At 39.3% G+C, this 24,646-nt stretch overlaps 1 protein-coding gene across 6 annotated transcripts in view; it reads left to right on the top strand.

Moving 5' to 3' along the window:
• Positions 1 to 2,636: 2,636 nt before the first annotated feature.
• Positions 2,637 to 24,646, top strand: part of PPARA (peroxisome proliferator activated receptor alpha) — a 39,988-nt gene continuing 17,978 nt past the window's right edge. The window contains exons 1-4 of one of the 6 annotated variants that reach the window (XM_065672636.1): positions 2,708 to 2,762; positions 3,032 to 3,249; positions 5,572 to 5,694; positions 22,183 to 22,427. In XM_065672636.1, the coding sequence (XP_065528708.1) occupies positions 22,220 to 22,427 (208 nt within the window). In that variant the 5' untranslated portion in view covers positions 2,708 to 2,762; positions 3,032 to 3,249; positions 5,572 to 5,694; positions 22,183 to 22,219. Of the gene's footprint in view, positions 2,669 to 2,707; positions 2,763 to 2,822; positions 3,250 to 5,571; positions 5,695 to 9,876; positions 9,935 to 18,857; positions 19,005 to 22,182; positions 22,428 to 24,646 lie in introns of those variants that run through there. The other 5 variants (XM_065672639.1, XM_065672644.1, XM_065672643.1 and 2 more) reach the window with 5 other exon arrangements.

The raw sequence follows: 24,646 nt of genomic DNA, 5'->3' as shown, positions 1-24,646 counted from the left end.
GGAGGGAGGGAGGAAGGAAAGGAAGGAAAGGAAGGAAGGGAGGAGGGAGGGAAGGGAGGGAGGGAGGGAGGAAGGAAAGGAAGGAAAGGAAGGAAGGGAGGAGGGAGGGAAGGGAGGGAGGGAGGGAGGGAGGAAAGGAGGGAAGGAGGGAGGAAGGAAGGAAGGAGGGAGGGAAGGGAGGGAGGGAGGGAGGAAGGGGGAGGAAGGAAGGAAGGAAGGAAGGGAGGGAGGGAGGAAAGGAGGGAAGGAGGGAGGGAGGAAGGAAGGTAGGGAGGGAGGGAGGGAAGGAAGGAAGGAAGGAAGGAAGGAGGAAAGGAGGGAAGGAGGGAGGGAGGGAGGGAGGAAGGAAGGAAGGAAGGAAGGAAGGAAGGAAGGAAGGAAGGAAGGAAGGAAGGAAGGAAGGAAGGAAAGGAGGGAAGGAGGGAGGAAGGAAGGAAGGAGGGGAGGGAAGGAGGGAGGGAGGGAGGGAAGGAAGGAAGGACATAAAAACTCATCTGCTCAGATAACATCTTTTATGTATATAGTCCCTGATCCTTATCAGCTGAGCTCTGTTACACACGGTTGGAAATTACATAGGTGTTAAAATTGAGACTTAACTTACTAAATCAACTGATACTTGCAGCATTGGGTGTTGGCCCAGCTTGGGACAGACCTTGAAGCAGCAGTAGTGGTTGAGAAGTTGGGGTGTAACCAGAACCATATTGAAATAGTCTGAAAATAGTCTTTAAATAAATGTGAGGGCTTTTGTAGCTTCCGTTTCACATAGTGAACACGGCCTTTTATTGCTTGTTGTTGAGGCTTGTTTTCTGGTGTTTTTTCAGCCTCTACTGTTGCTGTTATCTCAGTACTGAGTGTTCTGGTGTCCAGGTCCATGTGCTTAAGCCAAATTTATGAGAAAGTTATGGAATAAAATATGGTGCTCATTGCAGCAGGGGCTGAGCCTCCAGGACAGTGCTCTCTTTCCTTCCCTTCTGGGCATGCATTTCTATATTTTGAACTGCCACAAACTATATTTCCATCAAGTAAAAAAAAAGCAGAAGCTGCAAGTGTGCTTGGTACCTCTGGAACAACTTCCCATTAGAAACAGGTGAACTGAGTCATGTTTTCTCCTCCTGGCACCCATCATATTGACTGCTCAGGTCAGTAATAAAGTGCCAAAGTGCCGCTTTTTTTTTTCTTTCTTTCCTTTAAATGGAGTGAGAACATGAAAGTGAAAATGCAATTATTGGAAAGCTGCTCAGCTGAAAAGGACCAGGGGGTGCTGATTGATGGCTACTGAACATGAGCCAGGTTGTGCCCAGTCAGCCAAGAAGTCCAATGGCATCCTGGTTTGTATCAGCACTAGTGTGGCCAGCAGGACCAGGGCAGTGATCATCCCCTGTACTGGGCACTGGTGAGGCCATACCTTGAATCCTGTGTTCAGTTCTGGGCTCCTCACTACAAGAGAGACATTGAGGTGCTGGAGTGGGTCCAGAGAACGGTGACAAAGCTGGTGAAGGGTCTGAAGCACAAATGTGATGAGGAACAGCTGATGGAACTGGGGGGTCTAGTCCGGAGAAGGCTCAGGGGGGACCTTATCACTCTCTACAACTGAAAGGATGTTGTAGTGAGGTGGCGTTGGTCTCTTCTCCCATGTAGCAAGCGATAGGACAAGAGGAAATGGCCTCAAGCTGCACCAGGGGAGGTTTAGATTGGGTATTAGGAAACATTTCTTCACAGAGAGGGTGCTCCGGCATCAGAACAGGCTGCCCAGGGCAGTGGTGGAATCACCGTCCCTGGAAGTGTTCAAAAAAACCGTGTAGATGAGGCCCTCAGTGACATGGGTTAGTGGTGGGCTTGGCAGTGCTGGGGTGATGGTTGGACTTGATGATCTTAAAGGTCTTTTCCAGCAGAACTGATTCCATGGTTCTGTTAAACGGAGTAGGAAAATGAAAGTGAAAATGCAATTATGTGATTAAAAAGGAAAACAGCTAGTGGTATTTTTTGTGATGACACAATCATGAGGGTCACCAGGAGGTGTAATATAGAAGAAATAGCCAAAAAGCAGGAGCTGGGGGAAGCTGGCCCTCTTGTAAAATCACTATGTTCATGCTTCTGGTTGTCTTCCCAACAGTGAAGACCTTCAGGGAGGTGCAGTCCGTTACAAAGCCTTGATTGCTGAATTTCATCCAGGATTTCGGGCTTGATTTCAGCGTGACCCGCGGCCAATGTATAGACCACGTTGCTAGCCAGCGGCACTCGAGGAGCCATCGGCACCTCCTCACCCTGTCCCCTCAGGGCCTGGGCACCCCCGTCAGCCCGTCCGGAGGCCGGCGGCAGGGTCAGGGGAGGCGAGGACAGGCTTTGCCCGCCCCTCCTCCCCGCGGGGCTTTATTCGCCCTTGACAGCCAGCGTGGCCGCCTCACTCTCACACCCCCACCGCTCCCTTCCCTCCGCAGGCCGCGGTGACGGGCGCGGAGGCACTGGGGGTAGCAGGGGCGCGTAAGGCTGCCGGGGACAGCGGGGGCGGACGGGGCGCGGGTGAGGGCGAGGAGCGCGCGTGCCTCCGCTGCTTGCCCGCCCAGCCAATCGCGCTCGGCCATGGCGGGAGGTGTGTGCCACGACCTCACTTCCGGTACCTGTCACCCCGCCGCCGGCAGTCAGTCAGTCAGCCCGCCGCCGGACCCGGGTACTTCTGCACACCCCCTCCTCACCCCTTCCCCCGTTACCGACCCTCGCCCTCCGCGCTGGCAGCGCCAGGGCCTGAGGCTGCCGGCGAGGAGGTGCTGGCGCGGTTGGGCAGGCGTTGGGCGCGCCTGTGCTGTAACGCACGGTATCGCCTTAGCGGTACCCGCTGCTCAGCCGCCCCCTGCGGTGCCGGGGCTACCCGTGCCCCGGCTGGGGCTCCGGCGGCCGAGGGGCGCTCGGGGAGGCGGTGGGAGAGCGGCTGGGTGACCTCCCGCTTCGGTAGCACGGTGGCGGGCTTGGCGATGACCTCTCCTTTATTCTCCTCCCCCTCCCTTCTTTTGGTTTTATTTTATCGTGCATTTAGTTAGCTCGCCGCCGCGTTTTGAAAGCTCTGCGGAAGCCCGCCGGTGGCAAAGGCCAGGAGCAGGAGTTAGCTTGGCCTGGGGAGATGCTTTAGCTGCTGCCGCGCTCGGGCTCCGCGCCAGCTGCCTGCCGTGCGGGGACCGCGGTGGGCGGTAGCCCGGGCTCACCGGAGCCAAAGGACGGGCGGGAGCCGGCCCTGGTGCTGGCTGGCGTTTGTAGGTAAAGAGCGATCTCGGGACCTTGCTGGCGAGACTTTAGTGTACCGAGGGGTGGAGAAAACAACGTCCTGTCATATAAGGTGCTGTTTTGGAACTGTCATGTCTTCAGTGCAGGACGTTTGAATTGTCCTTAGCTGGTTTGAGAAAGGAACGTGGGCACCAGGCAAGAATACGTGCTTGCAGGTTATCTCTATTGGCTTGGCTTGATCAGGCAAGTTGTGCTTTCACCAGCTGGTCGGTCAGAGGGGAGTCGTATATCCTTGGAGGGAGAAGTGGGTCTGTGGGAGCTCCCCCTGTATTTGCTTTTGTAGTTTAATGAGAAAAACCTCTTCTTGATTATCCCTATGGGGCTGTCCACTTGCTTTCTGAAAAGTGAAAAAAGATAGCATTCAAAAAGTAATGGAAAAGAGTGCTAAAAGGAATTGCCTTATATTTAAATTAAGATTAGCACAGCCTCACTGACACGAGTAGCTGTTCCTAAGTTCTCTGATGGAAAAAGCAGGAGTGTAGGATTCGTCAGACAGGATTATCCGGAATAATGATGTTTGGCAGTTTGGTGGCATTGGATGTTAGTAGTACTGCACAAATAAAAACATTGCATAAGTTTTGTTGGGAATGAAAGTTTCAATCAAATTGTACTTGTATTATAGAACACACAGAGATTTTCTTATCGGCATCTAACAGTGGTTACTGGGTTGAAATTTGCATGGTCTTTGCAGGTAGCAAAACTGATAAGCTAAAAAAAAGTGTTTATGAATTCTAAATCACTGATTTAAGACTGAGGCTACCTGGTCTCATGCTGAAACTGACGGCAGTTGTGGTTCATGTGATGTGGTCACAAGTCTACCCAAAGCTAAACCAGTATCATAACCTTTGTTATTTGGCATGAGCTATCAAGCAGCCATTGGCTCTTAGTTACTTTTAGTGGCAACTTTCTTGATTTTAAGTAGTGTGATGTAGTGCTTCAGAAGGATGAGAGTATGCACAGTCCTTATCAGAGGTTTGTAGAACTGCACAGCCAGCACGCTCGCTTTCCTTTCCCATGTTTGGAATGAACACTTGGCATAGTCCAAAAAAAAAAGAGTTCTTATCAATCTGCTGATGCCTTATATTGACTGTCATCCTCTACAATCAGGTGGCATGGGAGTTTTGGCTGCCTATTACAAACCTGTACATCCTGAAAACCTTGTGGTTATCTCATTTGCTTTTCAGTAGTTCTTTAATATCTTCATTTGCCATTCATGCCCCTCAATACTGTAGTCTTCTTAAAGGGCATTATGATTTTTAAACCCCTAGAAAGGGTTGCATTTCAGCTGTGATTTTTGTATCCTTATACTTTTAATATTTTATGTGTGAGTGTTATAAAAGTATTAGAGAAGATAATGTCCTACAGGAGAGTAGGATACCTGGCCTAGGATGTTCATCTTGTTCTAGAAAATAAATTATGATGCTCACTGTTGATCCAAAGTGGTCAAAGAGGGCAATGTAAATTTTCCTAGTATTTTTTTAGAAGAAGCTTTTACTTCAGTTAGCACTTGTTTTCTCTTTACCTTGCTTTAGCATACCTGCTGAGATTGGAGTTCTGAGTTCTGTTTCTCTTGCATATGGCATATTTTTTGCAAGGGGAAAGAAGAGAACACTATACTTGGCTTGGAAAATAGTTGAATTCATATTTATTATAATTACAAACATTTTCTTACACCATTTTGGAATTTTAACAATTAAATCTGACTGCTTCATCAAAATCTCTCTAAATCTTATTTGTTTTTAGTGGAGTAGACAGGGGAGTCAGTTTAAACAAATCATTATTTTTATAGCAATGTATGCTTTTTTATTTAGCAAGGCTTATGAGGTATATAAAAGTAAAATCTCTATGTTTGGGGTGTAAATGATACTTAAAAGGCCAATTGCAAAAGAAATCTTGTGGGACATGCATGTGTGCACTTTGAAAGCTGTAACTACTCTGATAGTTTATCTATGTAAAGACTTTGACTCTTGAGCGAATAGTCCTTATAATGTAGTGGTTTTAGTTGAGTGGTTTTGAATTTCTCTAGTATGAAAAAAATAGCTCAGAATGATACTGGGATATACCAGTCATATACCATGGTTAGCTAGATGTCAGTGTAGTCCTGCTGTAAAACTAATGTTTTATTAAAAGCATCAGTCATTTAAAAATAATTTTAGCTCAGGTGAAATGACAATGGCTTTTTTCTGAAAAAGCAAAATATAAAAAAAGTATATTACATGTTATCAGTACAAAATTAGAATAGTAAGCTTTGGGAAATTTTGTTAATTCTTTTTTTTTTTTTTTTTTTTTTTAAAGAATGTCAGCAGCTGCTTCTTAATGAAAAGCCACTAGTCATTACCAATGTGCACATGAAATGGAAAAGAAAGAGATTCTGGAAAATAACTTCGGTTTCAACCTTGCAAGATGTTGCATGACGTGGTGAGTACATTACATGGACTGGGAGCTATCTTGGGATTGGTTGGTTTTGAACAACTGAAGAAGGAAAAACATTGGAGGTAGAATCTCTGTAAAGAGTGATTAATGTATAGTCAACTGATAAGGAAAGAAGACTGAACAAGAACTGCCAACAGATAATTGATAAATGGAAAGTAGTAGCAAAATTGGAAGAACAGAGTAAATAAAATTTCCTTATGTTTTGGTATCTATTGCTGTGTTAGACTGTTATGTGAAAGTTGTATAAATGTGTTATTCAGCAGAATCCTGAATATTTCAGGACTGCTCAGCATTTCAGAGGGCCAGGTCTGTAAAATTAAATGTTGAAGGACTTTTCATGAAGTAGAATGCTGAGTATTCACCGAATGAAAAAGTACTTAACCAGTAAAGTTAGGCTCAAAGTCACAGATATCCTCAAAATTAAACTAAAATCTCTCAATTTTAAAAGGTGTGATATTTGGCATGTTTTAGAAACATTAAATTGATATGAGGAGATTGTTATGTGACCAGATTGCATGTGGAATTGAAGTGTTGCCAAATCTGATTCCACTTCCTCATACCAGTTCTCATAGTTTCTGCTTATGAAACAATATTTATTTATAAGTGCACTGCATGTGCCTTTTAAGTATCTAGGATGTCTTTGTAAGTACCTAGGAAATACAATTTCTGTGTCCAGTGGAGGGCTTCTTGTGCACAGGTTAATACAAGTTACAATTCATTGGTGTGCTAGTCCTGATTGGGGCCTGAGTTGTTACATGACTGGTTTGTGTGATAGTTTGCTGTGTTTTAAAATGCTGTAAGCATAAGCAGTAGATTATTATTTTTACTTTGGAGATTGGTAGATGAGAATCACCAAACAGGCAGTTTTTGTTCTATGGCACTATATTAATCTAAATTTTTTGTTTTATGTTTGAGTTTTCTCATGCCTGTGGAAACATTAATGGTATGAGATAGAATTGCAAGCATTTGGCAAATTACCTCTCCCTTTCTAGAAATGCTGACATACTGTCATGGTTTTTAAAAAAATTGTCAACTTATTCACTTAATATTTCCAAATAGTAAAATGAACTTGTTAAAAAATGTCTCTTCCTTGAGGAACTCGGAGTAGCCACTGAAGTTGTAAGGTTCTTTGGCATTTGCTTCCAGGCAGCTGAAATACATGTGAAAGCAACTTAGTCCAGTGTTTTCATATCTTGTACTTTGTATCTCATTAGTCAATTTTCAGTTTGTTGCTAAGTATATAAAAGGAAACCAGAACTGCTGTTCAGTGTGCAAATTAACTGCTGGTTGAGTAACTTCTTACTCAGATAAGTGTATAATATCCTAGAGCTGAGAGCAATTGTTGTTAATAGTTTAGAGTTTGAGATATTTTGCATGGAAAAACGATACCACAATCTGTCTTACTTTTATTTAGATTTAACAAAAACGGGGTCATTTGAAACTATTCTACAACCTATGATTAAGTATTGGGGCAGGGCTTACTGTCTTGTTTTATGAACCTATGCATCCAGCAAAGTTATGCTGTCTAAGTAAGTTCTGTTATCTGCATATAGGCCTGTATTGCCACTATATTTTTTGTTACAGAAATAAGAGTGCAAGATGCATGTTTTGTTTTGGCTTAAATAATTATTTACTGGAAATGCTTGATGTAACAATTCACAGAAGAAAACACTGAATTTAAACCAGAATATGAATATTCAGATGCAAAGAACAACTTTTGTCTATTTTCAAAATCTGTTTGAAAGTGAAGACTTGAATTCCTGATGGTATTTCATGGTCTCCTGTTAGTGTTACTGTTTCAGCAGGAATGTCATGAAGTACATGGCATTGGAGTCATGGTGCTGGCTCGCATTAAACAAAACAAATCCCTCCTGCATCTTTGTTAAACATGGATGGTAAATGTTTCCTGGAGTAGTAAAGCTGAGAAATAAAATATGGAACCATTTGGGTTTGAGGGGGAGGAAGAGGGAGAAGGCGGGTGTTGTGTCAAAAGATTGCTTTGGCGACTTCTCAATTCAGTAGCAGGCAGTGCTTAGCAGTACTCTTTACAATAGGGCTGATGAATGCTCCATTACAATGGTTGAGGAATTCACCCACTCTGATGTTAAAATAAAATTAATCGCAGCCTGCAGGTTGTAATGAATATAGGTGGCTTGTTGGCAATTTTCAGGGGAAGATTACAAGAACTATTCATTGCTAGCATAAAGATTATGTTTCTAATTGAGGATTCTTGATGGTTAGGAATTCTAAGAATAATTTTAAAAACTAGCCAATGAAGGTATGCACAGAATATTGGTCACTGAAGTTTACTCAGCAGGGTTGGAAATGTTTAAGTGTGGTTTTCAAAACCTTTTTCTTACTCTAGGTAAATATTCATTTTGCAGTAAGTATGCTGCATTGTGAGGAGGGTTTTGGTGGGGTTTCTATCTGTGTAAGATGCTGGATGGATGCAGTTTCATTGTAAGAGAGAGCTGTAAGCAGGAGAATGTTCTGTCTGTGGCTGTTTCTGACCAGCTGGTTGTTGGAAATTTTACTCTGTGAGCGTAAGGAAGACTTATGTTGTTATACTATATATATGGTATAATGTGTTTATTCATCTTCCACACAATTGCCAACAGAGAAGAGCACATAAAAAATTAGAACTGCTTTTTTTACCTCTGAAATGAACTTGTATATATACATATTTACAAACATACATAGATGTAATTTCTTTCTTCTTACCCACCTCAGGACACAAGACTGCTATGTGCACTTAAGCACACCAGTCTGATTTAGAAGCAAGTCAGGTGAAAGCTTAACTATACATGTAACTAAGAGACAAGCAGCATGGGATACTGGTTTTGAAAAATGCAGCAGCTGTACGTTTTTGTGTACTGTGCTTCCACAGAGGTGTAACTGTACATAAATAGGCCAATGTTTTCAAACAGCTGTCAAATATTAAACTTGCATATGTGTTTTGGGCACCTGATCTTTCTGCCTACTGAGCTGCCATAATTCTAACCAAATTTACACAGAGTTGCATTTTCTGAGGATTATAAATCCTGTGGAAATGTAATAGTGGTTATCATTTTTAAGAATGTAGAATTGTTCAGTTTGCAGCTATCATTCTTTTTTTTTCTCTTCTGTATGGCACACATGCATTTGTGTATATGAGTGAACACATAAATAGAGGGGAAAAAAAAAGGATATTCCCCTCCCCTCTCTATGTTGTTCTTGACAGACCTGCAGATCTGAGGCTTACAGCCAGAGGTGTGGTTATACAGCATGGCCTGATCTCATCTAGCAACTGTTGTTAAAGATCAGCCAGCCTCCTTTATGTTTCTTTCCTTTGCTACCATTCAGGTGTTTCTGTCCTTCCTCTTTGCTGCCCCTTAGTGAGTCTGTTCAGCTATTTCTAACTATTAATGTTTTTTATCTCTGTTACACTTCTACAAGCTAAATGAGCTGAATTGTTTCACTAAGGCTGTGTCTACACTAGGGAATAAAATATGCCAGGGACTGTTCTCTGGACTTAGAACAAAGTAGCAAGATTGCATGCACCTAACAGTCTTCATCCTGAAAAGGAACATGGTGGCATCCAGGTAGCAGTGGAGAGCAGTTTGCTGCTCTTCATTTGCTGTCCCCTTAACTGTGCCTGGGCGTTTGTCTGGGAGAGTGCCAAGCTGCTATGGGCCAAAATGGTGTCAGAGAGGATGCCAGCAGCATGGCTTGAGCCTGTGCTCTGGCCCTGTTTTATTTACTGTTACAGATGTGGTCAGAGAGGTCAGGCAAGTGAGAAAGCCAGCACAGGCAGGATGGAGCTGTGTGGCTGGAAATAAAGAAGGGAGAGGGAAGGTGCAGGGCTGACAGTGTCAGGGAGTTATAGAGGGGATATCCTTTTGATGTCAGGGAACTATTACATTACTTAAGCTGGTTTGTCTAATTGTAGCTTAACATAACTTTATTTCACAACCAACTTTAGCTCAGCAGAAGGCTTCAAGTGCTGTGTCCCTATAACTACTGTACCTCAGTCAGCTGAAATGCCTTACAAAGTGAATTAATACTGGTGTATGAAAGTACATATATGACTTTTTAAACAGGTTATCTTATCCTGTCTGTTTCATTGGACTGCTGTTTTTCTTCCACTTTTCTGCAATTCAGGTGCTTCCTTAGCCAAAGCAAGTGAGAAGGAGAAGTGGCAGGCAGACAGCACTAGTGATGCTTTTAGTATGGGGCTGTTAAACCAGTAAGTAGACCCCCTTCATGTCATTTGAAGGATGAGAGGTTAGAAGTCAGGAAAGTAATTGGTTATATTTTAACATTTTTTAATTGTGCAGGAGTGTGAGGCTTGTGATCTCTATACTGTAGTGAGTGACCTGATTTAGAAATGTGAAGTCATGTGTCCCAAGTATATCCTCTATCTGACGTGTCAGTAGCTTGGAAGTACAAGTACTTGATGTCCATTTGCCAAATAATGTAGATTCATTGCATTCATACCTGTTGCCAAGACTCCTGTCAGCAGTGCTAATTCAGTGTGAATGTTGCTTTTGTGTGATAAATTTATCACAAAGAAAAGCTTTTTAAGGTGGGAATTTCTAAATTGCCAGAACAAAACTGAAGGTATTTTTCTTACCAAAAAAAAGCCCCACCCCAAACCACCAGCAGCAGAAAGTAAGAGAATTTTGTTTCACGTTCCAGTCTGGGTGCTCTGAGTTGTGGCATGCCATTAAATCACAGTTAGTTTATTTTTAGAAAGCTTTATTTATTTATTTATTTATTTATTTAAATGTACTAGCTGAGCTGCAAGAGCCTGTAAAAATACTTTGAAGGAATGAGTAAAATTGTCCTACACCAAAAAATGAGTAAACTACACAACTCCAGGTGCTGTTAGACTTTGTCTACTAGTAGAAGAGTATGAAAGCTAGCCCATTGGGATTACTCAATTAATTTTCAAAAAGACAGTTGCAAGTGGAAGGGGCCTAAGCCTGTAATATCTTACCTGACGTTCATTCTCTTCACTAGGATATAAGTCCTCTGTTAAGCTGAATTTAGTTTATTGAGTATGACTTGTTATTATGTGCAGGCAAGGAAATAAAGTTTATCAGTGAAATAAAACCACTGCAAATACACAGTGGTGGTGTTCTCTACTAAGAAGGCTAATTCAAGCTTCTTGAATATCTTCCAGAAACAGATGTAAATTCCACTGTAGCTTTTCAAATAGTGAATAATCACGGTCTGTTGTGTTTGGTAATGAATCATGCAAGGGGTTGCAGATGGTGAGAAGAGTGCAGCTGTGCAGATACTAGAGGGCCGAGACAGAAGACTAGAAGACCCGAGGGGATGAAGGAGGTGATTTGAGGATGGGTTGACATGGCTTATGAAAGAGAAGGGTAAGACAGCTGAAAGACTGTTGACGCTGAGTGTGCCACGGTAAAGCCAAAACTGAACTGAGATTTGGGGATGTGGAGACTGAAAAGGAGGTATACTGAGGCAGAAAGATTGTTGTTGTTGTTGATCTTTAAAGCAGAAGTTGCAGCATCAGATGCCAAAGTAACTGGACTTTTGCCCCAAGCCAGACCACAATTAGGTGTGGAAGTTTAAGCTGTAAATGAAAAGAGAAAACTATGCGACTTCATGATCCTTTTAAAGGAACGCTGTTCCTAAGTAGGAGTGCCATTGTAGTAACAGATACAGATGCAAAGTTGGGGGGTGGAGGGGTAATATTTTGATTATCCTGAGCAAGACCTGTGCAGTGAGATCAGGGTGGCAAAATCTGGGCTTGGTCAGGTGGAAAGTTGTGCCCGACTAGGTGTTTTAAAAAAGGGGGATTGCAAGGCTTAGGTTATGATTGAAGGGCAGGTAAGATTCCAGTGAAGCTTTTCTTAAATCAGCATGCTAAAAAGTCCAGGTCATCTTTCAACTTTTTACATTAAGTAATTTTAATTTATATTAAGTAATTTTTTCTCCCTCTCCCCCCTTTTCAGATTAAAACTATTGATCCAAAACAATAGCTCTTCATTCAGAGAGAATGTTGCCATCAAGATGTCTGTAAGAACTGGTATTTTTGCCCACAGGTCAGAAATCCTCAACCAAAGTGAATATTTAACCTGTATTTCAAGGACAGCCAGTTATCTTTTTCTGAATAAAGTATGTGATTAGGAGAAGAAGTGAGTGACCCTGGAAAACTGTAGAATACTCTGAGTACTGACATAACCTCAGGCACCCATTGTACTGTTTGTGTGTTCTACAAACCTTAGTAAATATAAAACAAATACTTAAAGTGAACTGAAAAAAGAAAAAAAAAAGGGGGGGGGGGGGGGAAGAGGGGGGAAGGAAATGTCCAAATCTGTCTTGGATTTATGGTCCAAACCTGCTATTCTGAAAACTGTTCTCAGGATTGTTTTCTCATCTCTCTTAGCCTGGTTCCCTAAAAACGTCAGGTATATGCAGTATGTCTGCTGTCCTCTCCCACCACCAATAGCTTTGAACCTGCAGGTCTTGTTGAATTTGACAGAATGGTAGTGGTGGCAAAGGCATTAAAGCCCTTTAATTTTTATGGAAGTTGGTAACTGGGAAGAAGAAAGGAAAACACATTATTGACTCTCCTGAGGAAATGATGCAATATGAATTCAACAATTTGGCCTGTCAATTGCCAATCAGCATAGGAGCAATGGGGAGCCAGTTGCAACATGCAGCTCTGAACCAGCTACAGCATGTTTGCTGTTTGCATAGTAAGTAGTTCAGGGACATTGTGTGGTGAGGGGGAACTAAGTATAGTGAGAAGGGGAAGGAACAGGGGGACGTGACACGACAATGTGGGGTGACAGTGCAATGAAAATTTTATGTTCTTGGGAGCAAGCCAATAGAAATTAAAGCTTTTCTTTTTTTTTTTTTTTTTTTTTTATTTCTTGTTACCAAAGTTGCTCTTTTCCTGGTATTTTAATATTGGTAATAGTAAATACTGATAGGAATTCTACCTGTCAAATTTGTGTACTGTCGCAACTTAATGCTCTCAAGCTTTTATCATGCTGTTTAAAATCACAAAATTATGTACAACTTAAAATAATGCTAGTTGGTTTCCGTATAATGTTAAATTATGTGGCTGAAAAATAATATATTAATATTATATATAATATAATTTGAATTGGGTTGTATTCAGTTGAAGTACTGATGTCATAGGAATATTCCTCTTCAAGCAAGGTTGAAATCATACAGGAAGAATAAATATGCTCTCAGAACAAAAGATTAAGTGGTTATATCTTATCCTTCATTTTACTATAAATTTAAACTTAAGGCAGGTACTTTTATTTATAGCACAGCAAGGATTCTAAATTGTAAAGAGTATGTTGCTACCAGTCCTGCCAATAATTATGCCAAGGGATTATTGGTAATATATAACAATTGCTATCACACATAAAATCTGTGAATATAAACCAAAAGGGATTCTTATATCCTAGTTTATAAGAACACATTTTAAGTTATCCATACATGTCCATGAACCCTAAGCATTGTTGAAATATCAGTTTTAGAAAGTGCATCAAAGTCTTTAATTGACTGTAAGTTAGTGGCAATTGTTTTTTATTTCTTTTCATAAATGTAGTATGTCTAAAATGTCCTTTTTGTTGGTGTGAGTTACTAAACAGCTTGGCTTATAGAAGGTATGATGTCTTTCTGGATAGAACAGTCATTAGTCTTGATGGGTTTTTGTTTTGTTTCGTTTTTATCAAGCATGTGAGCAAGTAAAGCTTTTGGCTTATAGAGGTTTATGTAACAGCACAGCCAGGATATTTAATGGAAAATGGCCAAAAATTTTGCCTGGCACTGCCTCTGTATGTATTAGATTATAATTTTAATTGACAATTTTAGTTGCACAGATGTCTTTAATTTGATACCCTCTGAAGTTTATTTTTGCCATATGTAGCAAAAATGGACTCTGCAGGAGACTTAGTGAGGGGCTGATGTTTTATTTACTTCAAAAATTGATTATATTGGAGATAATCACTTAGTCACCATACTAAAATGCAATTTCTATTTGCATTTTACCCTCAGATATCTTTATCCTTCAATGAATGAAGTCTCTGTAGAATATCAGGGTATAGTTAGAAAATTGTTGAGAAGCTGCTTTGCATAATCTGAGATGCTGTAATAACATGTGTAAGGAAACAATTGCAGCATTCCAATTTAGTTTTAAGGATCTGGTTTCCAGTCAGTGGCATGTCAGGACAGATGCGTAGGCTGTTTGTAAATGCTGTACGTGTCAGAATCAACTTGGAATTCACCACCCAAAGTTACTTTTAGCTATAGTTTTTAGGAAAAATTTGGTAATGGTTTCGAACATGTAGTAGTGCATGGAGTTCACAAGACATAGTTTTTGTGGTGGTTTTGGTTTGTTCCTTTAAAAAAAAAAAATAATAAAAAAAAGTCTTAATTCTGGGGATGCCACGCAACCAGATTTAGCCTCAGCCTGAGCACTGATTTCTGAAGTTGCGGTATCCCTAACTATATCCCTAACTGTTAATCAATTCAAAATCTTGGCTTATATAATAAGCCTGTCAGACATTTCCACAGTATTGCAAAACTTAGGAAAACCAAATTACTTCCATATAAACAGGTAAGGAGTTTTGGGACGCATAGGGAAACTGAGAGAGCTTTGAGTTCATTAGCTGGGTAATGAAAATACAGCAAATAATCAGTTGATACATCTGTGTGAACGTGACCTTGGATCTTGGATCAAATAGCAAATACATAAGTGCCATGTTTGTCCGAACATGACCTTGCATTGGTTCAAATATCAGTCATAAATCAAATCATAGCTTTTAATGTGCATATAAAAATCCTGGCCTCTTAAATGATACATCAAATCTTCGTTTCACAGTAGCTGTGGTCTTCACTATTCAGCAAACACACAGAGCATCAGTGTGCTAAATGGTGTGTTCTTTTAGCTTCATTGCCTAGCTTTATCATGACAAGATATTGTCATGAAGGGTTTAGAATCTGTAAAATTGAAGCAGAAATTGCTGTGGCTGCTATGATTAGCGTGTAAACATTTGAATCTTGCTCAAGTATGGAATAATTTGAGTAAATAGAACAGTGACTTGAAATTGACATCAAAATGCATTGGATAAAAAGCAAAACCTGGAGATTCTTTGGAGGGAGGAAAAGGGAGAGTGTGTTGCAAGCATAAAGGTATACATAACAGTGAAGTGGAGGTTTTATTAGAAACTGGTGAGCTGTAAGTAGTACTTCTGGAACTGTATTTGAACTTGAAAGAGAGCAGGTGTCAGAGAACATAGAGTACTCTGTAACATAGTGGTTACTAAGATGTTGCCATGGCTTAGTTTCTTGCAGAAAGAAAAAATTACTGTTGTTCTTTTGAATCTCTTGTTAATAAAGTATACTTGCTTCAATGATCATGTCTCAAAAATACAGAATATAATTAACTTCAATCTGAATATTCTGCTTTATGTGCATTAATAACTAATGTAATAAATTGAAAAAACTCCCCTCATACTGTTACCCAGGTTGATTTTTCTTTTTTAATGTCATATTGATAATAGAATGTCTATTCTATAGATTAAGCTTGTAATCAATTCTCAACCATGTGTCAGAGCACATTATTTACTATAAAAGTGGAAACAGAGACAAGATAAATAGAAAAAAGTTACAAATAGTCAGGTTTTCAGGATTTTTAGGCATCTCAACAATAAAAGTTGAAGCGAGAATAAAGAATTTAACACAAAGTTTTCCACTTAAGTCTTTTTTGACAGTGTTTGCTTGGTTTAGAGTCAGGAATCATCTAACCATCAGACTGGAATATGATTTAGTTTAAAATGTATTGTTTGATACAAAATATATTAATTGATACAAATTTGAGTAATATCACATTTAATGCATCTGATTCTATTCCATTCATGTGGAAGAAAGCAAGCATAACTTCAGATAGATGTAAGTCTGAGGTGATAGACCTGTAAGTCTTGTCTCTGGAGCCTGAAGGCAGAAGTCACAAAACCTTTATGTCCTGTTGCTGATGAAGTCAAACCTCCTGTGTTAAAGGGGTTAGCAGGCTTAAAGGGAGGCTTCTGATCTCATTGTACTGATAACCTACAGCTGCGGTATTTCTTTACATCTTAAGTTGAGCTCTGTCTGCTAGAGGTTGACCAGTCTAATGTTTTGGATCATATATGATGAAATGTATTTTCTGGTCTAATATAAAGTCAGTGTAAAAGTAGTGTACTTAAATGTAAAGTATTCTCAACTGAGTTCCTAGTTACCAAGTTCTTTAGGGGCTTGTTGAGTTTAAAATTTCCCATTAGAAACCTGTTTGATGCCAGGATGTTGTTTTATTCTTTACAAGCAGCTTAAGCCTGTCTTTAAGCTAGATTCTATTCTCAGCTTGAGCTTCCAGCATTGGAATTATTATTTTATTTATTGGAGTGTGTTGTTTCAACTCATAGTAAATGTCTGTAACTTCCATTTACTGGATTTCTGTGGGAGTTCTACTGCTGGAAGGAAGGATGATGAATTAAGTGTAGGATGTGCATTATCTCCCCAACCTATATGACAGTTCCATGGCCCTGTCAAAAGATGCGGCTGCTTAATGTAATAGAGATGCTGTCTGATCTGTAGAGCAGTTTTCAGCCCTCATCAGAGACTTAAGAGGCATGGTTGCATTACTTCAGGCAATGCAAATGCCTGGTTTACAGGGCCAGCCTGTTCATACAGTTATTGGAATCTTCAGAGGGGATTAAGGCTGCACATACACATTTATTTGTTGGCCATGCAGCACATGTATCCCTCTCGCCAGCTGCTTATTTCTGCTCCCTACACTGAGCCAGCATAAATATTTGTAAAGCTTTGAAGTGAGCTGGATCAGGGAAGCAATCTGATTGGAAAGTACCACTTCTTAATTTGCAATCGTGGCCTCAGAGATCAGTTGTGGCTCTGGAAAGTCCATTGAGTTCTACTCGACCCAAACATGTGAGGTGCTTGACACAAGATGAATTACTGCTCCTATTTCTGTTTGCTGAAAACTAATTTCTGCTTTGTAATGTTTTTTCTCCATTGTTAATTGTGTCTGTTATTTGAAAGTGAGAGGGTATGATATTTGAGATAGATAGTTTAATTACTTCCTGAATAGTTTTGTTCTGTCTTGCTATAAGCTATTTCTTTGTAATCTTGGCAAAACAAACAATTTTTAGAACTCCTTGGAATATAATGAACGTGTTACATAATTGAAAGAAAATATTGGAGGAAATACTGATTTTTATGATCACAGAGTGGTTTGTCTTTGGGAGGGACCTTAAAGCTCATCCATTTCCAACCCCCCTGCCACAGGCAGGGACACCTTCCACAAGACCAGGTTGCTCAAAGCCCTGTCCAGCCTGACCTTGAACACTTCCGGGGGTTGGGCAGCCACAGCTTCTCTGGGCAACCTGTGCCAGTGTCATGCTCATACTCATGAAGGTATAGAAAGTAGCTGAACAGTTGTAAAGCAGAAATGTTGCATTTAAAAAGGGAATGAGTGGTCCTGTTCAGAGACTTTTATCTTTAATATATTCTAGGTAATGAGTCTCCCACTTCTGGAGTTGGGACCCATGAAGTATCTTTTACCCTGTGCCACTAAATCTTGGAAAGAAGCTGCAGGGAGATGCCAACAGGGATTGAAGCTGGCTCAGTAGCTGCAAAGTGGTTGCATTGTGATGTTAGTGATTATGTCATCGTTCCCTAGTTTTTCAGTCCATGTTTCCACACCTTCCTTGGCTGATTAGTTGCTTTCTTCCTGTCTTTTTCTGTCTGTTTCTGTGTAGGGTCTGCCCAAATTTTTGAATCGAGCAGTGTTAGGAAATCATTTCAATAAGTATTTTGGGCTTTTTGATCATAACCTAAAAAGGTTGTGATATTGGTGAAAGTGCTATTTTGGTTTTTTTTTTTTTTTCCCTAACTGTGTGTTTGTATATGCAGCAATCATAAGCAATTCAAAGTTCTATTTCATGAGGAAATACAGTAGCATTCTGTCTAGTGATCCAAGATGACTTTGTATGCCTTGCCTTTTTGTAGTAACATAGACTGAGGTTTTGGATTTTTATTTGGGAGGGACATAAATGTTAGACAGATGTTCCTAGAGCCTTAAACTTTTATTAATGTAGATCCTGCATCATGGCTACTTTGCATGTAATATGTAAGGAATCTTTCATGTTTAGTATGGCAACCCCATCTTTCACAACCCTTGTTTGTTTTCTCTGCAGAATTTGTATCCCGATCTTATGTTTTACTGTCGATAATACTCTTCTTGCCACATGACAGGTGTTGCTTATGTTAGTATTTCCTTATGTATGTTTTTACTTTTTAAGACTGGTTTGCACCAGGGAACTTGTGGATTTGTGGCACTGAGCTGTAAACTACATCTTGTAATTTTATTAAGTAATGTCCTTCAATTTTTTTCAAAGTAAAAATAACTGAATGCCTAACAAAACAGTGACATTCTAAGAACTGAGATTTTTGTTAAATTTCATACTTTTAAGAGTTTGCAATTTGAATATCATTTTTCAAAATTGAGGGATAGGAATTTTTATTAGTTTTTAAATGCAAGGATGTTTATAAGTTGCATAGGATATCTTGGAGTATAACTCTATATTGGGGAAGGGTGCATCTGGCAGTCTTGAAGAGGTGGCTGATGAAAGTTTTTAATCCCATGCATAGTAAATTCTCTTTGTCTTAACTTCTTAATACTTTGTGATATATAAAATGTTACTAGTATGTAAGGTTACGAAGCATGAAAACTGAATCAGATGTCACAGGATAGAGGAGGAAATATGCATCCTTTCCCAGATAGGAGACTGTACTTTGTATTTTAGGTGCCAGATTTTATTTTCAGTTGTTTTTTATGTGTTGAATCAGGATATTGGAAATACCCTGTAGCTTACAAATTCACCTCTTCCTATTTACCTAAGTTTTCTAAACCTATCTACTGCAGCCACTAGTTTTAAATGTGCTGTGTTCAGCTACAGCATTCTCAAAGTGACCGAGAGGTAATGATTGTTTCAACTTTAACCTTGATGTTTGCATGCAAGCCCTTTACACGATCAATTTGTTTATGCAGTAAATCCAGACTTTGTTACTGCTTCTCGAGACCTTTGCATCTCGGCAGCCTAAGGGATTATCCCTAGTGTGGCAAGTATTAAATGTGGAAGGGCCAGCGGTTCAGTCTCCCACTATCCCTTTCCAAAAATGAAGCAAATAACCGAATGCTGAATGATTAGGTATTTTTCTTTGATAGGCTGACCATGATTTCTTTAAGACCTGTTTCAAGATTATAGGTAAGTTACTTATTGGGTATTTGCAGTGTAGTGGTGGGAAAGGAAGACTTCTGAAAATAGACTTACTTCAGAGATAAAAGGCTGTGAGAGAGGGCTGTTTAAGTCATAATTACATGAAATTGTGTTCTTATTTCTCCATGTCATGCTCTCTTGTTTTCAGTTTACTTTGTGTGTGTTTGTATGTGGGTATAGGAAAGGGGGCATGAAGACTAAAATATCATATGGGGAATGGAGAAAATCCTCTGTGAATGTCTGGCACAGGATTTTTCTAGAGTCTTAAGAGTTAGAAGTTATACGGATGCTTTGGTGGAATTATCGTGCTGCCGCTACCACATCTACTGTTGTAACATGTACAGCTTTTTTTGCAAAGCAGAAAACTCTCTGGGAATATTACTTAAATGAATTTCATACTTGTTACCCTTTTTAGTTTAGAAGTTTTAGTTTCATACTAGCAAGGATTAATGCATATTAAGTGAAACCTGCCAATGAAAGCATACGCGTGTATAAACACGCACAGAATACAGAGAAGACAGAAGGCAAATGGTTTACTGCATGAACTCTAGACATTTCACCTAAAGGTTTTCTGTGCTTATGGAAAAAAATAAGTATAACCTTTTCAGTAAAGAAAAGATCAGTATAATTTGACAGTCTCCAGAAATGGAGAGTCTCAGAAATGGCTATGCTTCCTAAGGTAGCTAGTTAATCTTTGACAGGAGCCATAATGATTAAGCAGCTGTAATTCACTAGTAGTGTTTGAAAGTACAAAAGGGTATGTAATTTAATAGTTAAAACAATAAGCATTCCATTTATGTTTTACTAGCTGTTAGGTTGTTCTTACATCAATTCAGCTAAGACGACTGCTGAATTTTAAATATTTACTGTAAATGTGAAAAAGTATGGTGCAACTTGGGCAATACTAGGCATGCTGCTGGCAGAGCTGTTGCCATGTTGTGTTCAGCTGTCAAGCCTTTCCTTTGCTTTCATGTCAAATAATGTCCATGTTGTTTCAAGGTAGACTTCAGCATTCACTTCATCTTTTAAAAATGCTCTTGCTAGATGAAGAAGTGATACTTGGAGAGATGTATGTCATTCAGTAGGATACTTGAAGTAATTCGAGTACAAGGAGAGTAGTGTGTCCTGGAACCTCCCCAGCTATCCTGAGGCATACTACTCATGGAATCATAGAATGGTTTGGGTTGGAAAGGACCTTAAGAGCATCAAGTTCCAATCCCCCTGCATGGGCAGGGATGCCTCACACTAGACCACGTCACTCAAGGGTCTGTCCAGCCTGGCTTTGAACACTGCCAGGGATGGAGCATTTACCACTTCTTTGGGCAACCTGTTCCAGTGCCTCACCACCCTCACAGTAAAGAACATGCTATATATCTGCCAAGGAATATAATGTTTCTGTGTTGTGAATAACTCTTTAACCTGGGATAAGTTCATGAAGAGTACTCTGGAGGAGCAGTGCCCATCATATGCTCTGCCATTGAATTCTTCATTTTTTGTTTGGCTCCTTAGGGAGACAAATTTGGTAGTCTGCTTTGGATTGCTCGAGAACAGTTATTTTCAGCCATCATTACAAAACCAACGTATGTCAAGGTTTCTTTATTTTTCTCCTTCATCACAAAACAGCTACATCACAGGGATAGCAATCTAACTTCATTTTCACAAATAAAATACAGAAGTGATTTGTGATTTCTCATTTCTCAGCATGAGTATATTCCAATTATGTCAGGGATATCAGGTGAATAATGTAATGTTTTGGACTCAGATCTAACAAACAGCAAACAGCACGTTAGTTCCAGCTGTTACTGGGCTGGTTCATGCTGCCTCAACAGAGAAATTGTACAAAGATATTCAATACTGAAAGTACTGGCAGAGAATAATAAATGGTGTCAACCAGAAATGTTTGCAGTTGATTCTTCTTCTTTCTTTGTAAAAGTAATGTTTTGTAAGGCACTTTTCATCTGCTAAATTACTCTGTATTTTAGGGTTTTTTTTCCAGAATAAATGACTGATTTTCGTAGGATGAATCCATCACAGATTATCAGAGAGAAGGATTGATTTCTTAATCTAAAATGTTCAGTGTCATATGAATCAAACTAGTTGGCATTTAAAACTTTAATATCAAGGAAGTTTTGTTTGGGTTTTTAATCAGAACATCTCACTTTTAGTTTAAAATCAGCATTTGTATGTATCCATATTGTCACTTATTGGTAGTTTCAAGCTTCATAATAAATTGCTGTGAACGTGTGTTCTTTGGAAAGCCCAGCATTGAGTGGTAACCACAGTAACAGTCAGAGCTTCTCTAAATGCTCGTGCATATTCATTGCATGGACAAGACTTGCAGCACTATGTGTATGCACAAGTGTTAGTTACTCAGTGTGAAAGAGAAGTTTCTTTTAGCAGAAGCATATCTATGCAGCAGTAGCTAACATTCTGCAGTACATTTATTAATTCCTTATCTGAGAAGCCAACAAAAGAATAATTGCGATTTGTGATGTTTTCTAAGGGATTTGTGCTGTTACTCAAAGTTGATGACAGTGGTGGCTAGCTTTGTAGGCAACTTTGAAAACTTACTTTGCTGTAGGAAATAAAACTAACTCTAGGAATTACTGATATATTGGATTGCTGAAGATGTTCTCTGACCAAAGTAGGTAATAAAGGTATTTGTTTTGGCCACTTCTACAAAGATTTTAGTATAAGACAGTATTTTGTTCCCTACAGTGTCATAAGACCTGTTGAACAAATTTGAGAGATGAGAACAGAGGACAAAATGAACATATCTAAACCTGTTGGATAAAGTGAGAAAAGACTTGCCAAACGTATATGTATTGATATTTGTAATTTTTTATATCAATTTTGATGGCAGTTGCATAATGCACAGTATGTAATTTTTATCAGCAAAGGAGAGAAAACAACGATCCACAGATTAATCTTGTCGTAACTCTAATTCATAATGAAATATTTTGGGCATGTTTTGGTTTGGTTTTTTTTTCCCCCTGTCCTGCTGGCAATTCATGTTGCATAAAGCTTCTGGAGGAACAGAATGCTGTATGGTATTTCACTATTGGATTAGTATTCATGTATTGTGTGCTGTGATTCAAATATGTATGAAAAATTAAAATATTTTGGTATTGTAAGTACAGGGTTTTTTTAATTACTCTTTCACCAGCTTAAAAAAGTTTAAGTGACCGCTCTACTTGATCAACATGGTGGACACTGAAAACCAGCTCTATCCCCTTACTCCTTTGGAGGAGGATGATATAGGCAGCCCTTTATCTGGAGAATTCCTACAAGATATGGAGAACATTCAAGACCTCTCTCAGTCTCTAGGTGATGATAGCTCTGGAGCTTTAAGTTTAACAGAGTTCCAGTCACTGGGAAATGGTCCAGGATCCAATGGATCAGTCATAACAGGTAAGAGAGTTTTGGTTTACCATAAAACTTTGTTTTATAAATACATGTAGTATCACGTAGTGACAGAAATTAAAAACCTTTTAAATATAATAATTGTTATTTATGACCGGGTGACACTGGAAATATGTAAGCTGATTTATAGCATAGTCATAAAATATTTAAGGCTGAAGTTAGCTTATTAGACAAATGCTGTTGAAAAATGACTGTAAAGTCACTGTTTTAAATTATCATTAATATCAACACCATTTTCAAAACAACTTGTAAAAATCACTGAAAGAAGTTACTATGTATTGTAGTCATACAGCAAGTCACAATATTGAACTGAAGGAATTCCTAATTTTTTTAAGTTTCTTCAAATCACATATATACAAAAAGTGTTGCAAAATGTTTGCCGAAAATCTGACCCCTAAAAGCTCACTTAGAATTCCCATGTGTTTTGGTGTAGTGGTGTTCTGAACATGCTGTTTTCTCCCCCTTCCAAAGAGGAATATTATTTAGCTAATGACTTCTACCCTGGTTCTAGTAATACTCTCAGAGTGCTAATACATTACATAGTCTTTAGTCAAAAAATCCTAGTGAGAGGCTTTGAGAGATCAAAATAGAATTTGTTGAAGTGGTATGGGGCACTGCAATAATGTCAGTAAGGTATTCCTTTTGAGACTGTGGGTTTACAAATCTTTTAGCTGTAGAGCCAGTTTATGATTAACTTTCTGGTTGGTTTACATTATGTTTTGTTTTGAGGTTTCTTACTTTAAATCAATTTACAGGCTATGATTGCTATTTTACCTTACAAAAACTGCACTAACGCATCTGAGGTGTGCCTCTGTGCTGAAGTGGTTGAAAGGAATAGTGTAAGTTTTAAAGGCAGCAGGGAGAGCTGCCTCTTGGCACTACTGCCCAAAGAAACATTTGTAGAACAATGATTTGTGTCCCTTTTGGTTGTAGACCTTCACGTTAGAGAGATGCCTTCTACAGAAAAAGTTTATATGGGTTTATAGCATCGTCCTCCTGAGACATGAGGCTTTTAAATTAATAGTGTGTCTGGGTGTACAAGTTTCTAGTGTCACCTTCTAATTTGAGTATTCAGTGTTCATTGTAAAACGTTCTAGTTTTGCTGTTGGAGAAGATGGAAAGTGTAAACTTTCAAGGCTCAAATTCTGTAAGGCAAGTAAAAAGAAATTAAAATCACACTTTAAAAAAACTCTTGGTTTTTAGGCTGTTCTTGATGACTCTAATGCCTGTGGGCTTGGCAGTGCTGGCAATGCAGACTGAGTTCTATGCCAGGGTTTTTTTCCAACAGAATACTTGCTGACCTACATTCATGAGTGTTTCTTAATCTTTCTTTTAAAATAACACACCCATTAATTTGCTTAAGTCATGTGGTGTAAGATGGAAGATAAAAGAAATTCTGGCCTCAGAAAATATTTTCCTTGAAGAAGGTGGAAAAATTAATTGAAATAATTAAAGTTGGAATGTGTTAGGTCTTTAGCATGTTCATCTAGTAGTAAAATGTGTGGAGAGGTTTTTTCATTGTACAACAATTCCAAAATGCTTTTCCCATTATAATCAAAAGATAAAATACCCGAGCGAGACTTCTGTTGCTAAATTATCTTGGAAGCAGATGTTTGCGTTACCTTCCGTTTAATATCTGTTCAGCCTTTCTACTGATGTGCAGGATCAGGCTTTCAATTTGAGAAAATCTTTTTAGAAAAAGAAGTTGTGTAACTGTGTTTTAGACTTCAGTTTAGATTAAAATATAAAACTATGAGTACCTCTTCAAAAGTCAGGGGAACCTTAAGTGTATCTTAAGTATAACTCACCATGAGCTAGGAATGTGTTTCTTGTCATACCATAGCAATAGATCTTATGCTCCACAGTAAGGCACAAGAGATGGAAGACGTAATGGCAAATTGAGATGTTAATAACCTTTCTGGAAGGTGTGATTGAAAGGTTGAATGGATATTGTGATGCAAACTTGAAGTCATGGGGGGTTCTAGTTCCTTGTGGGTTTTTTTGATAGACTGGGTGGTTTTGGTTTTGCTTTGGGTTGGAATGTTTCTTGTTTTGGGTTTGTTGGTTTGGGTTTTTTCTTAATATATTTTGTATCTACTGCTCAAGACAAACAGTACATAGAATCATAGAATCACAGAATGGTTTGGATTGAAAGGGACCTTAAAGCTTATCTAGTTCCGACCCCTATGCCATGGGCAGGGATACCT

This window comes from Lathamus discolor, chromosome 1, assembly GCF_037157495.1.
Source record: "Lathamus discolor isolate bLatDis1 chromosome 1, bLatDis1.hap1, whole genome shotgun sequence".
Classification (NCBI taxonomy): domain Eukaryota; kingdom Metazoa; phylum Chordata; class Aves; order Psittaciformes; family Psittacidae; genus Lathamus; species Lathamus discolor.
Note: the sequence above shows the minus strand (reverse complement) of the source record. Positions and strands in the feature narration are given on the sequence as shown.